The 13410-nt window shown below is 37.4% G+C and overlaps 1 protein-coding gene across 1 annotated transcript in view; it reads right to left on the reverse strand.

Moving 5' to 3' along the window:
• Positions 1-6735: 6735 nt before the first annotated feature.
• Positions 6736-13410, reverse strand: part of LOC112075101 (transcription elongation factor 1 homolog) — a 15247-nt gene continuing 8572 nt past the window's right edge. Inside the window, exon 2 of the mRNA XM_070440763.1 lies at positions 6736-8100. Coding sequence (XP_070296864.1) covers positions 8034-8100 — 67 coding nt within the window. The 3' untranslated portion in view covers positions 6736-8033. The remainder of the gene's footprint in view (positions 8101-13410) is intronic.

A 13410-nucleotide genomic window follows, 5' to 3' on the forward strand; every position in this document is an offset into this window, starting at 1 on the left:
ACACACACACACGCACACAATGTATACTATCTGGACCACCATGCAGCCAGGACCATTAGTATTCTCTGCTAATGCTGTGTGGTGTGTGTGTGTGTGTGTGTGGTGTGTGGTGGTGTGTTGTGTGTGTGTGTGTGTGTGTGTGTTTTGTGTGTGTGTGTGTGGTGTGTGTGTGTGTGTGTGTGTGTGTGTGTGTGTGGTGTGTGTGTGTGTGTGTGAACTGTGTGTGAACTGTGTGGTGTGTGTTGGTGCTTTGTGACTGGTAGCTGGTAGCTCTGTCAAATCTAACGGTTGGAAAGTGGAAGAGATTTCTCATGTCCAACAGTGGAGCGTGTTCAGCGAGGTCACAGGTCACAGGACCACCATGCAGCCAGGACCATTAGTATGTCTCTGCTAATGGAGGGGGGGTCCAAATGCAAACCACCAAACCCCAGAATACAAAGATAGTATTATCTGTCGTAGTAAATTACAAATTTTGGTCTTTGCCTTGCTGCAGTCGCCTGATTACCAAATAGTCTGCCTCGGACGATTATGGAGCCATTAACCGTGTCTGTGTGAGAGAGAGGCAGGCAGAGAGAGCACAAGTTGGACACACTCTGGGCCAAGGTAAGTGGCACAGCTACCATTCCCCTTAGCAACCTAGTACAATGGTCATTATATGGAGTTGTACAGTAACTTCAAACCGACTGTCATTTAGCCTCTACGCACGTCGTTGTTGGACATCATTTGACTTTCCTCACTCTTGTTCAGTGGAAAATAAGCTTGAAGAAGTCGTCCACTGAGGCTTTTGGATTTATGCATTTTCTACAGGAGRGTGTGAGCTAGGAGTGATGGAGGGRGTGCTCTTTCTTCGGGATGGGGGTCGGAMAAGTGAGAGGTTGCAGTTCAGAATCAGCCGGCAGATGACACGAGCGTTGGTTCGTCCCATTGGTTCATCATAGAGCTTTCGGATCAGTGCTATCTGGGATCCTTGGAACGTCCCTACCGCCTAAACCATGCAAACCGCGAAAGAGAAATGAATTGGGGGGCGTTTCTCGCTGATATATTTTTAATGAAAACATGGTTACTCTGTGGTACCGACTCGAAATATCCGATCTGGGACAACCGTGGAAGTGCAATGGACGGGTGAGCGTATCACTTATTATTATGAGCTATTAAGCCTGTCATCTCGTGCCGGGTGTTGCGACATTTAGGCTACAATTCACCAGTGGCTTAGTATCGAGTTTTATTTARATTTTTTTGGTAGTCTATTCTAAACGAAATCTATACTGAACAAAAATATAAACGCAACATGCAACAATTTCAACGATTTTACTGAGTTACAGTTCATATAAGGAAATCAGTCAATTTAAATACATTCATTAGGCCCTAATTCATGGATTTCACATGACTGGGCAGAGGTGCTGTAGAACCAGGCCCAGCCAATCAGAATGAGTTTTCCCCACAAAAGGGCATGATTACAGACAGAAATACTCCTCAATTTCATCAGTTGTCAGGGTGCCTGGTCTCAGATGATCCTGCAGGTCAAGAAGCCAGATGTGGAGGTCCTGGGCTGGCGTGGTTACACGTGGTCTGCGGTTGCGAGGCTGGTCGMGGGGTACTGTCAAATTATCTAAAACGACGTTAGAGGCGATTTATGGTAGAGAAATTAACATTAAATTATCTGGCAACAGCTCTGGTGYACATTCCTACAGTCAGCATACCAATTGCGCGCTCCCTCAAAATGTAGACATCTGTGGCATTGTGTTGTGTGACAAAACTGCACATTTAAGAGTGGCCAGTATTGTCTCCAGCACAAGGTGCACCTGTGTAATGATCATGCTTCACCGCTGTAATGCATTCAATGCTGTTTAATCAGCTTCTGATATGCCACACCTGTCAGGTGGATGGATTATCTTGGCAAAGGAAGAATGCTCACTAACAGGATGTAAACTAATGTGTGGCACAAGATTAGAAAGAAATAAGCTTTTTTGTGCATATGGAACATTTCTGGATCTTTTATTTCAGCTCATGAAACATGGGACCGACACTTTACATGTTTGCTTTATATTGTTCAGTATAGATGAATAACACTTTGTTTATTGATGAAGAAAGCAAGAATATGTGTTGAGAATAATAACAAAAACAGGTCCCATTAAAAATAGCATGCACTGTCAAAACTGTCAACAATATCACAGAATATTATTTACGGTGTTTTATGGTTAGGCTATTTTGTTGTTCTTGGATTTATTTCATTTCTTTATTTTAGAAGAATTCAAAGGAAATCAGCAGTTGCTACATCAATTTATTTTACTTATAAAGTAATACCTTACAATTGATTCTTGAAGAATATAGCCTAACTTATAAATAAATGCCTCATGAGCTTAGTTCAACTGTCGTACCCCCATCAGAACCCAAAACATGATTAAAACTATAATTTTGATATCTTGCATGGTCAGTCCTTGCATCCAAAGCTATGTCAATGAATTTGAGAGTGGTTGCATTTCTCCGGGTTCATCCCTCAGCTTTTTACAGAAACGGACGAGGAWAGAGCTTTGTTATTGTTTCTACTGCTGATTGCTGCTTTAAGGTCTGTTACTTGAGGGGGAAATGAATAGTGTGCAGTATAAGGCTGAACTAATCAGTTCACTGCTATTCTGAGAGTAGCCTACTGTGTTCCACTTAGAGGAACTGGTCTACCAGATGTACAGTATCTACAAACAAAGAAACCCTAATATACAATCCTCTCACGTAGACGACAAAACAGGTGCTGCTATTTACAATGGTCAGAAGATGTCTTTATGGAATAGTGATAACTGTGTATTTAGCCTTCAGTATACTTAGGTGTTCCTCTTCTACAAAATATCTCTTTCTTTATCACTAAGTGATGCCAAAAACTATGAGGAACAAAATACAATACATTTGCTACAGATTGATCATGTTGTCAACGGACCCCTAAAGTTCTAGAATAGTGAGTCTGACTCCAGCATCAGTGGCTGTAGGGTCTGGAGGAGAACTGATGCTGTAGGCAAACAGCAGCAACATATTGACAGCAGTGCTTTTGTTCCAACAGTAATGTAGAGGAGGAATGTCCTCCTTTAATGATGAGCTTGCTGTTCTCATAGCCTACCAGTAAACACCCTCTCTGCTAGTGTCTACCACATGAGAGAGAGAGCGGAAGAGAGGGAGAGAGAGAAACAGAGTGAGAGCGAGAGGTAGAAAGCTATAAACCATGTAATGAGGGATATAGTGTCAGAATACTTGACGTGTCGGACTTGTTTTGGCACYTCCTGTCAATGACGATGAGAGGGGAAGTAGACGGACAGGAAGGTTGGTGAGAGTTTTGACAGAGTGGTACTCTCTCTCATTTGGCAGTGTTCCTCTATTCAAGGTGCATGTTACAGCATGTGATTGATGGGCTGGTAGAGAGAATATCAGTCAATCAAGATATAAACCTTAAATTCAACAGTAGAGAGAGAGAGAGTGTGTGAGAGAGAGGAGTAAACTCGATGTTTGTAAACCAGCCCTGAGTTCTCCACAGGGAGCTGTCCATGGTGCTGATACATTCAATCTCTCCCCCTCCTCTCCCCCCCCCCTCCTCTTCTTCTACTCTCAGCTGTTGATTGACATCCACTGCCTCTAATTAGAAAGTGAGAGTGTGGTTGAGTCATGCTGACTGCCTTATTCGCAATGGGACAGGCAGAGAGAGGAGGTAGAGAGCAGGAGGGAGGGAGACAGGAAGAGAGGAAATAAAAGGGTGAGAGAGGCACGAGAGAGAGGGAAGGAGACAGGCAGGCAGGGAGAGAGCTACAGTAGGTTAAAAGCTTGTTTGATAAAAGGGGTGAAGAGGTCAGAAAAGGGAGGAATGTAAACTGTTTACCAGTTCACTTCAGGTACTTCAGGTGCTTCTTTGGTGTAGCTAGTGCATGTTATTGTTTGTTTTCTAATCCAACACTTTTCTTTCCCAGGCCACCATTTTCACAGATGTCTTCTGCCCCCTCCCCCTCCCTCTCATCTATCATTCTACGAGTGAAGAATAAAGAAAAGAAAAAGAGGAGAATGGATAGAGGGGAGAAGACAGGATGGAGGGAGGAGTTTAGACCCAGTGCTCCCGTCTCGACCACGGGTATTCTTGGGTTGATAATACAGATGTGGATGTTATTGCTTGAGAATACGCGTAGCCGAGTGGAAGCTATTGCATCGACAATTGACCTATATCATTACAACAAAAATAAATACAAATTATGGACTAGGTATATTCCCTTTCGATTTATTTTTTTTTGCTTTATTGAAGAGATAGTGCTGGAAAGACAGGAATGATAGGGGAAGGGTGAGTCAAAGGGCAGTGGGCCGGATTCAAACCCACGCCGTCTCTGGCATGCATGCCATGTCAGCGGCTGCTGGACGACACCGGCCACTCACTTCCTATAAACATTTTTCACCTATATAGTATAGTGCCCAATCAACTCCTTAATAAGTGTGCAGGGATAAAGAGGAACCTTGTATTTTCACCTGTGCTGGTCCATGACAACACTACCACCACCCTGTGACTCCCCCCTCTCTCTCACATCACTATTTATATAACCACATGCTACAACTAAGTGTGACTTTGACGTCTGCAGCGACAGCTAGAGACGGTAGCACATGAAGACATGTTAAGGCTTGCATCACGGTGGCTGACATACCATATCAGCACCAGATACAGTAGACTGATCTAGGACCAGCTTTCCCTCCCAAGGCTAAAACTAACCTTAGATCAGTGTCCAGGGACAACTTTAAGGACTACATTGCAGTGGCTGACGTTTCAGCTCCAGATAGAAGTTGCCCGTAGGCACAGATCTAGGATCAATTCACCCTCCCCAAATCCTAACCTAAACCACTTCTGGTGAAAATGCCCAAATTGACCTGTGTCTAGAGGCAACTTAACTCTACTCCGACATCCATCTCACCAAGGGATCTGGGGATTATTTTGATAGCCTGGCCCCGGTTAAACTAGACTGAATTCTGCGCTCATAATGAAACACGGTGTTCAGTCTGGTCTACCCAGGCTACTACATTGTCAAGGCTTGGGTGTATTCATTATTGTACACTGTAGCAAAATGTTTTGCAACTGAAAACTTTTGTAACAAAAACAAGAGTTTCTTATTGGACAAGTTCAGGTATGTCCCTCCCTGTTTGAGTGTTGGCTTTCGTTTTGTTCATAATAAATACACCCCCTAACTGATGAATGGTTGCAGATTAGAGAATGCCAGAGGTGTTGGGAAAAATGTTGAAATACATTTTAGTACATTATTGCTGCTGATAATGTACTTCCAATAAATCAACGTTAGCTTTCCTTGTATATTTACTAATTTCATGTATTTCCATTAAATCAACGTTAACTTCCCTTGTATATTTAGTCATTTCATGGCATTGTTTTGTAATAATAATTAAACTTGCACAGAGCTTTTCATTACAGAAAATCTCAAACCGCATAAATGGCTAAACAAAATTAAAAATTGAGATGGTAGAGATGGACATCGAATGTCTCTATTTGGCTTCTGATGAAAGGCTGTGAGTTGAGGTAGTTTGGCTTCTGATGAAAGGCTGTGAGTTGAGGCAGTTTGGCTTCTGATGAAAGGCTGTGAGTTGAGGCAGTTTGGCTTCTGATGAAAGGCTGTGAGTTGAGGCAGTTTGGATTCTGATGAAAGGCTGTGAGTTGAGGCAGTTTGGGTTGGAAAGGCAGTGTAGCTTCAGCAGACGGGGCATCGATGGTACAGCCAGAGAGAAGCAAACAGGCCCGGAGCGCTTCATCAGTGCACCACATCTGTGTCTCTGATGGCCAGTTCCTCTATAGGACCCGCTCCTCCATTGCCAAACTTGTAGCTCCCACCTGGGTGATGCCACGGCAGCTGAAAAGCGCACGAAAAACCACCACATTTTGGCAGTGGTTAAGAACATTCCCAGAGCTTGTTCTGCAATCTCTAGACACAGCATGCAGTACTTGTTGTAATTCTTCCCAACAGATGAAACAAAGCCATGGCCACATTATTTGGAGCCAGACAGCTATAAGCCAAAATGGTAGACTTTTCATCCTAATTCTGCAACTCTGAGTCAATACCACGAGATGTAAGTGATCAATCCCTAGAGCTGTCAAACTCCCCAAAAATATTTTAGCACAAAGCTACTATACATAACACCATCAACTGTTTCTATGCCCTGTAAGCATTCCTTACTCATTTGCATTGTGTTGAAATGCAGCAATTACATACATTATGCAACTTGTTGATGGTGCATGTGTAAAAGTTACAAAAATTGCAGATTGTGGTGAGCACAGCTCCAGGTGTCTAGAAACAAAAACTTGTTACCTTGGAAACGGTTGCCATGGTGCCGTTGTGTGGGTTATTGGCAGCCTTGACAACAGAGACTAGAGTGACACTTGACCTCACATGCTGAATGAGAGGAGATTGAGATAAGGATGGAGGGATAGAACAAACTGATAACCACTCATCATCGTGATCATAACTCATTGTCAATATCCACAGCTGAGAGCCATGGGTACACACACAATCACAACTGCATTGGCGCACACACACGGTGCTCACATCGGAGTTGACGAGGAAGATGTTGAAGTTTTAGTGGTAAACTGTACAGTTAGGCGGTTTCTCTAGCTAGCCTACTATCAGGAAATGAAACGGCATGTCTCTCCAGTAGAAACATGCTCTATATACTTTAGAGTTTAGCTGGTTAACTTTCAGACCATCGACACAGACACATTCATTGTGGGTGTCAAAATACAACACTTTTTAATTTGTCACATTGAAAATAAAAATCATCACAATATTACAAAGGGCAACCAATTGCAACATCTTGCCAATTTTCTTATCATTTGAAAAACTAAAATAATCAAATCAATAATAGTAATTTGGACCTACTGTTGTACCATCCTACCTCTCCCTTTTAGTACATTTCTCTYACAAAGGAATGGTGCAACATGTCTTCAGGGAGATACCGTAACCATTTTCACATTGAGAAAAAGGACCTGGGATATTCATAGAAAATATTTCATAAACCACTTGAGTTTAGACTGTTCCAGAAAGCAGGATCAATGACTTAGCCAGCTAACAGTCCCCCAAAAAAATCATCATGGTATAATTGACTTGACAACCAACAACAACCCATATTCAAGTTTAACTTTCTAAATATAAAATAAGGATATATTTAACTGCATATCAAAGTTAGCTGGCTAACTTAACAATCCTGCTTTCTGGAACACCCCACTAGTTTGCATGAAGAGTTACTCCGCATAAAACACACTCAGAGTTACACCYAATACACCCCAATGGAATGACCCAACACTGTGGTGTTGCTGTKCACTGTGGTGTTGTGTATCTCTAGAAGAACTGGACACAGGGGAGAGTACAAACTAACCCAAGAGCAGCTACTAACTGTATAATCCTACCAGTAAACTAGGAGCCATGACAACTGACCGCTTGTAAAATGAAGTCTGTATTAATTAAAATGGTGAGTAGGGGAATAGGTTGACTTAACCAGAGTCATATATACCTCTAAGGTCACATCCCAAACGGAACCCTATTCCCTACATTGTGCACTATTTCCCACCCGAGCCCTACGGGAGCTGGTCAAAAGTAGTGCCCTACATAGGGAATGGGGTGCCATTTGAGGCGTAACCTATACAGGGCTCTGGACTGAACTATGGCTARGCCYGACAGTCTCGGTGGACGCCAGGTCACTAGTGTGGGAGATGTGAGGTAAAGGTCAGAGGTTGCTRACCAGGCTGACTACATTTGCAGGCATCTGCCAGATCTCACAACGTCTGGATAGTTGGTTCACATATCAGCTAACCACATGACATAGCAATATGATGCCCAACTGCAGTTGATGACGTGGCACGCAACTATTGGTTGATGCAATGCAACGTCTGCAATGTAGTCAGCCTGGAACGGGATCATTATCTTGGGCTGAAGACTGGCAGTGATTGGTGAGAAACAGACGAGAGCCACCGCTAAATCAGCTTCCTGTTCCAACGTGAGGTCTTCCGCCCCGGTGAGCCTGGGCTACTGATTGGCTGCTTCACAAGCGTCTATCCAATCACTGTACACGTCCACAGGCTCTGACAGATCTTAGAGAGTAAGGTAAGGACATGTAACTTATATACARACACTCATCCTAGAAGATGTTAGCAACAGGAGATTGGAGTAAATGTGACTGCATGCAACTGTCTAGTCATTGGTGTATTTACATTTTAGCCATTTATCAGATGCCTCTACCCAGAGCAATCTATAGTCTAACTGTGCTGTTAGCATTCCAGATGTTAAAATACATATAAAACAATATTATCATAATAGCCAATCCCATTGGAATTAGGCATTACATCCTTAGGAAATTCCAATTGCTGCAGCCTTATTGATTATGTATCAACTAGTACGGTTACACACAATAATGCGATTATTGTGGATAGTCAGATTGATATAATAGTTTGATTAAAAACTGCCTATATGCCCACACATCTTGTCTCAAGAAAATGTCAAATGTTTAATACCCTCAAACACCAAGTTAGGCATACCTCATTTCAAAGTAGGCCATTGTCACTGTCAATCGTGAATGGTAATTCTTCACGTTTTACTGGTGAATGTTCAGACTGCCTGTCAATCATTTGACCTCAATCAGTTTCATGGGAATTTAGATCTTGAATAACTGTTTTGTGACCAAATGAAAGCAGATCGTGTTAAACTATTAGCATTTCTTGTAGGCTTATTTTGTATCAAAGCGCTGCCTGCGGCGTGCACGCTGTTGAGTCTTGGTAAGAAATATGACTATTCAGCTACAAATAAGAAATGACAGGTGTTTCTGGTGTAACATTATAGGCCTGGTAAAGTAGCTTATATGCCATTATATCCAGATCTGCTATGTAAAATCAAATTACACATTGCGATCTTGCGAGACATTGATTTAACTTTGATCTGACGTTACTAAACGAGCACCATTGTGAGATGTGATAATCTTCTATTTGTAATAAGTGATGAGAAGGACTATTAGTTGTAGCCTACATCTTGAGGAGTTATTTTAGCGCCTTTGAATCTTGGTGCTGAAGGACAGCAGTGGTCCCCGTATCGTTCTGGGTTCCACTGGCAATGGGTTCCGCAAGTTTTATGACCATCGTGGCGGACACGCTGTGAATGTGGATCCTAGCTCTCGTTGGTGTCGTGGTAAAGGTCCATGCGGTGGATCAGTTTGTCTGCATACGCAATAGAGGTGGTACGTTTATGTAAGCTAAGCACTCAGTAGGTTGAGTTCAAGTGCATTGTACAAGACCTCCCACTCAAATGTCAACAAAACAAAGGAGATGATCGTGGACTTCAGGAAACAGCAGAGGGAGCAGCCCCCTATCCACATCGACGGACAGTGTGGAGAAGGTGGAAAGCTTTAAGTTCCTCGGCGTACACATCACGGACAAACTGAAATGGTCCACCCACACAGACAGCGTTGTGAAGAAGGCGCAGTAACGCCTCTTCAACCTCAGGAGGCTGAAGAAATTCGGCTTGTCACCAAAAACACTCAAACTTTTACAGATGCACAATCAAGAGCATCCTGTCAGGCTGTATCAACGCCTGGTACGGCACATGCTCCGCCCATACCGTAAGGCTCTCCAGAAGGTAGTGAGGTCTGCATAACGCATCACCGGGGGCAAACTACCTGCCCTCTATGACACCTACACCACCAGATGTCACAGGAAGGCCAAAAAGATCATCAAGGACATCAACCACCTGAGCCACTGCCTGTTCACCCCGCTATCATCCAGAAGGCGAGGTCAGTAACAGGTGCATCAAATGCTGTCCGGGGACCGAGAGACTGGAACACCTTAACAGCTTCTATCTCAAGGCCATCAGACTGTTAAACAACCATCACTAACATTAAGTAGCTGCTGCCAACATACTGACTCAAATCTCTAGCCACTTTAATAATTAAAAATTGGATGTAATAAATGTATCACTAGCCACTTTAAATAATGTTTACATACCSTACATTACTCATCTCATATGTATATACTGTACTCTATACCATCTACTGCATCTTGCCTATGCCGTTCGGCCATCGCTCATCCATATATTTTTATGTACATATTCATTCCTTTACACTTGTGTGTATAAGGTAGTTGTTGTGAAATTGTTAGATTACTTGTTAGATATTACTGCATGGTCGGAACTAGAAGCACAAGCATTTCGCTACACTCGCATTAACATCTGCTAAACATGTGTATGTTACAAATAACATTTGATTTGATTAGACTGTTTTTGAGGAGAGKCGTTTTAACAAACCCTGGTGGAGTTTTCTGTATGGTCTTGTTACGTCGGATTTGGCTCAAAGTGGTCACGCCTCCGACRGACGGGCCTCTACACACACGCCTACAGTTCATCCTTCGTGCCACCGCCAGAGAGAAAAACAATACAGGAATACCACCATTTAGGCTACCTACCTATAGGCTGCTACAGACTACATATTGATTTAGTTTGTCATTCTATRGTTTATGGGATTTGTGGTCATTCTAAATCAATTATATTTAGGCCTATCAGAATGAATTTGACCATGCAGCCCCATGTTCTCAATTTGAAAAATGCGAGGGAGCGCCGCAACAAATTATTAACATACTAACTCTAAATAAATAAATKATTTTTGTATTATTACTTAGAATTAAATTATGAAACAAAAGATGCCTTATTAGGCTATGCAATCATTCTACAGTGCCTTGGAATTCATGTTTAGAAACATGAGTTTGCCTGGTCTTTGGTTTGAGGATCATGCGGTGAGCTATGCACGCCTAGTCTGTTAATTTAATTTATACTCCCATGCCCTAATCATACACACATCTATCTTGTAACAATATCATGGAATAAAATAGAATATATTTGAAAATGATAGTTTCCCACATGAAAACAGTTTACAAATGCATACCGGCCATACTTCCGTGGTGACTAGTTCASTTGTGCTGAATATTTACAGTTGATAGACAACTTTATCACTGTTCCAAACTATCCTTTTCTTTAACAGCCTGTATAGAAATCAAAACGTCTCCGGTGCAGCAGCGTCCGCTCAGGTGTTGTTCTGCTCTGTTGTGGTATTAACTAAAGACTCTGATCGTCTCCAGTGATGTAGAATTTCATGAAATGTTTATAAAAGCCAATTTTGTCTCGTACCAAAATAAGAGATTCATGCAGTGCTTTTGTTATAATGGATATCACCTCCTTGTCCGTGGAGGTCTGTGAATCCACAACCGTCGGGCTACTTGGTCATGTAATGCTTACAAAATGAAGAGCAGTTTTTTTTTAAACTGCATATGGGGCGGCAGGTAGCCTAGTGGTTAGAGCGTTGGACTAGTAACCGAAAGGTTGCAAGATCGAATCCCGGAGCTGACAAGGTAAAAATCTGTCGTTCTGCCCTGAGTTAACCCACTGTTCTAGGCCGTCATTGAAAATAAGAATTTGTTCTTAACTGACTATAACATGCTGACCACACCGCAAAATAAAGTTACACATACATGTTATTCAATCATTGCACCCACACTGCTCGAGTGTCTGCGTGGCCGTACGCTAAAATAGAAATTGGTTCTATCTGCGTGCAACTCCGGCTCTCCCTCGCCTCATAAGTTTTTAGGACTATATACCCACATGGGTGATTGAAAGATGAACTTATGCCCCATTCCAGTCGGTTGTAGTAATGCTGTAAAGTTGGTTGCCAACCACAAAAATAAAATCCAAAGAAGCCTGAAGGAAGGAGAGGTTACGAGAAACGAATTTACCATTTTATCTGTGGATTAATTGTCTGAGTAGAGAACCTTAAGCATTTCAAGTAATATAACAACCCAATGTTTTTTTTTTTTTTTTTTTTTTTTTTTTTTTTTTTTTTTTTTTTTTTTTTTTTTTTTTTTTTTTTTTTTTTTTTTTTTTTTTTTTTTTTTTTTTTTTTTTTTTTTTTTTTTTTTTTTTTTTTTTTTTTTTTTTTTTTTTTTTTTTTTTTTTTTTTTTTTTTTTTTTTTTTTTTTTTTTTTTTTTTTTTTTTTTTTTTTTTTTTTTTTTTTTTTTTTTTTTTTTTTTTTTTTTTTTTTTTTTTTTTTTTTTTTTTTTTTTTTTTTTTTTTTTTTTTTTTTTTTTTTTTTTTTTTTTTTTTTTTTTTTTTTTTTTTTTTTTTTTTTTTTTTTTTTTTTTTTTTTTTTTTTTTTTTTTTTTTTTTTTTTTTTTTTTTTTTTTTTTTTTTTTTTTTTTTTTTTTTTTTTTTTTTTTTTTTTTTTTTTTTTTTTTTTTTTTTTTTTTTTTTTTTTTTTTTTTTTTTTTTTTTTTTTTTTTTTTTTTTTTTTTTTTTTTTTTTTTTTTTTTTTTTTTTTTTTTTTTTTTTTTTTTTTTTTTTTTTTTTTTTTTTTTTTTTTTTTTTTTTTTTTTTTTTTTTTTTTTTTTTTTTTTTTTTTTTTTTTTTTTTTTTTTTTTTTTTTTTTTTTTTTTTTTTTTTTTTTTTTTTTTTTTTTTTTTTTTTTTTTTTTTTTTTTTTTTTTTTTTTTTTTTTTTTTTTTTTTTTTTTTTTTTTTTTTTTTTTTTTTTTTTTTTTTTTTTTTTTTTTTTTTTTTTTTTTTTTTTTTTTTTTTTTTTTTTTTTTTTTTTTTTTTTTTTTTTTTTTTTTTTTTTTTTTTTTTTTTTTTTTTTTTTTTTTTTTTTTTTTTTTTTTTTTTTTTTTTTTTTTTTTTTTTTTTTTTTTTTTTTTTTTTTTTTTTTTTTTTTTTTTTTTTTTTTTTTTTTTTTTTTTTTTTTTTTTTTTTTTTTTTTTTTTTTTTTTTTTTTTTTTTTTTTTTTTTTTTTTTTTTTTTTTTTTTTTTTTTTTTTTTTTTTTTTTTTTTTTTTTTTTTTTTTTTTTTTTTTTTTTTTTTTTTTTTTTTTTTTTTTTTTTTTTTTTTTTTTTTTTTTTTTTTTTTTTTTTTTTTTTTTTTTTTTTTTTTTTTTTTTTTTTTTTTTTTTTTTTTTTTTTTTTTTTTTTTTTTTTTTTTTTTTTTTTTTTTTTTTTTTTTTTTTTTTTTTTTTTTTTTTTTTTTTTTTTTTTTTTTTTTTTTTTTTTTTTTTTTTTTTTTTTTTTTTTTTTTTTTTTTTTTTTTTTTTTTTTTTTTTTTTTTTTTTTTTTTTTTTTTTTTTTTTTTTTTTTTTTTTTTTTTTTTTTTTTTTTTTTTGTTTTTTTTTTTTTTTTTTTTTTTTTTTTTTTTTTTTTTTTTTTTTTTTTTTTTTTTTTTTTTTTTTTTTTTTTTTTTTTTTTTTTTTTTTTTTTTTTTTTTTTTTTTTTTTTTTTTTTTTTTTTTTGTTTTTTTTTTTTTTTTTTTTTTTTTTTTTTTTTTTTTTTATTTTTTTTTTTTTTTTTTTTTTGTTTTTTTTTTTTTTTTTTTTTTTTTTTTTTTTTTTT

This window comes from Salvelinus sp. IW2-2015, unplaced genomic scaffold (genome assembly GCF_002910315.2).
Source record: "Salvelinus sp. IW2-2015 unplaced genomic scaffold, ASM291031v2 Un_scaffold2980, whole genome shotgun sequence".
NCBI classification, from domain to species: domain Eukaryota; kingdom Metazoa; phylum Chordata; class Actinopteri; order Salmoniformes; family Salmonidae; genus Salvelinus; species Salvelinus sp. IW2-2015.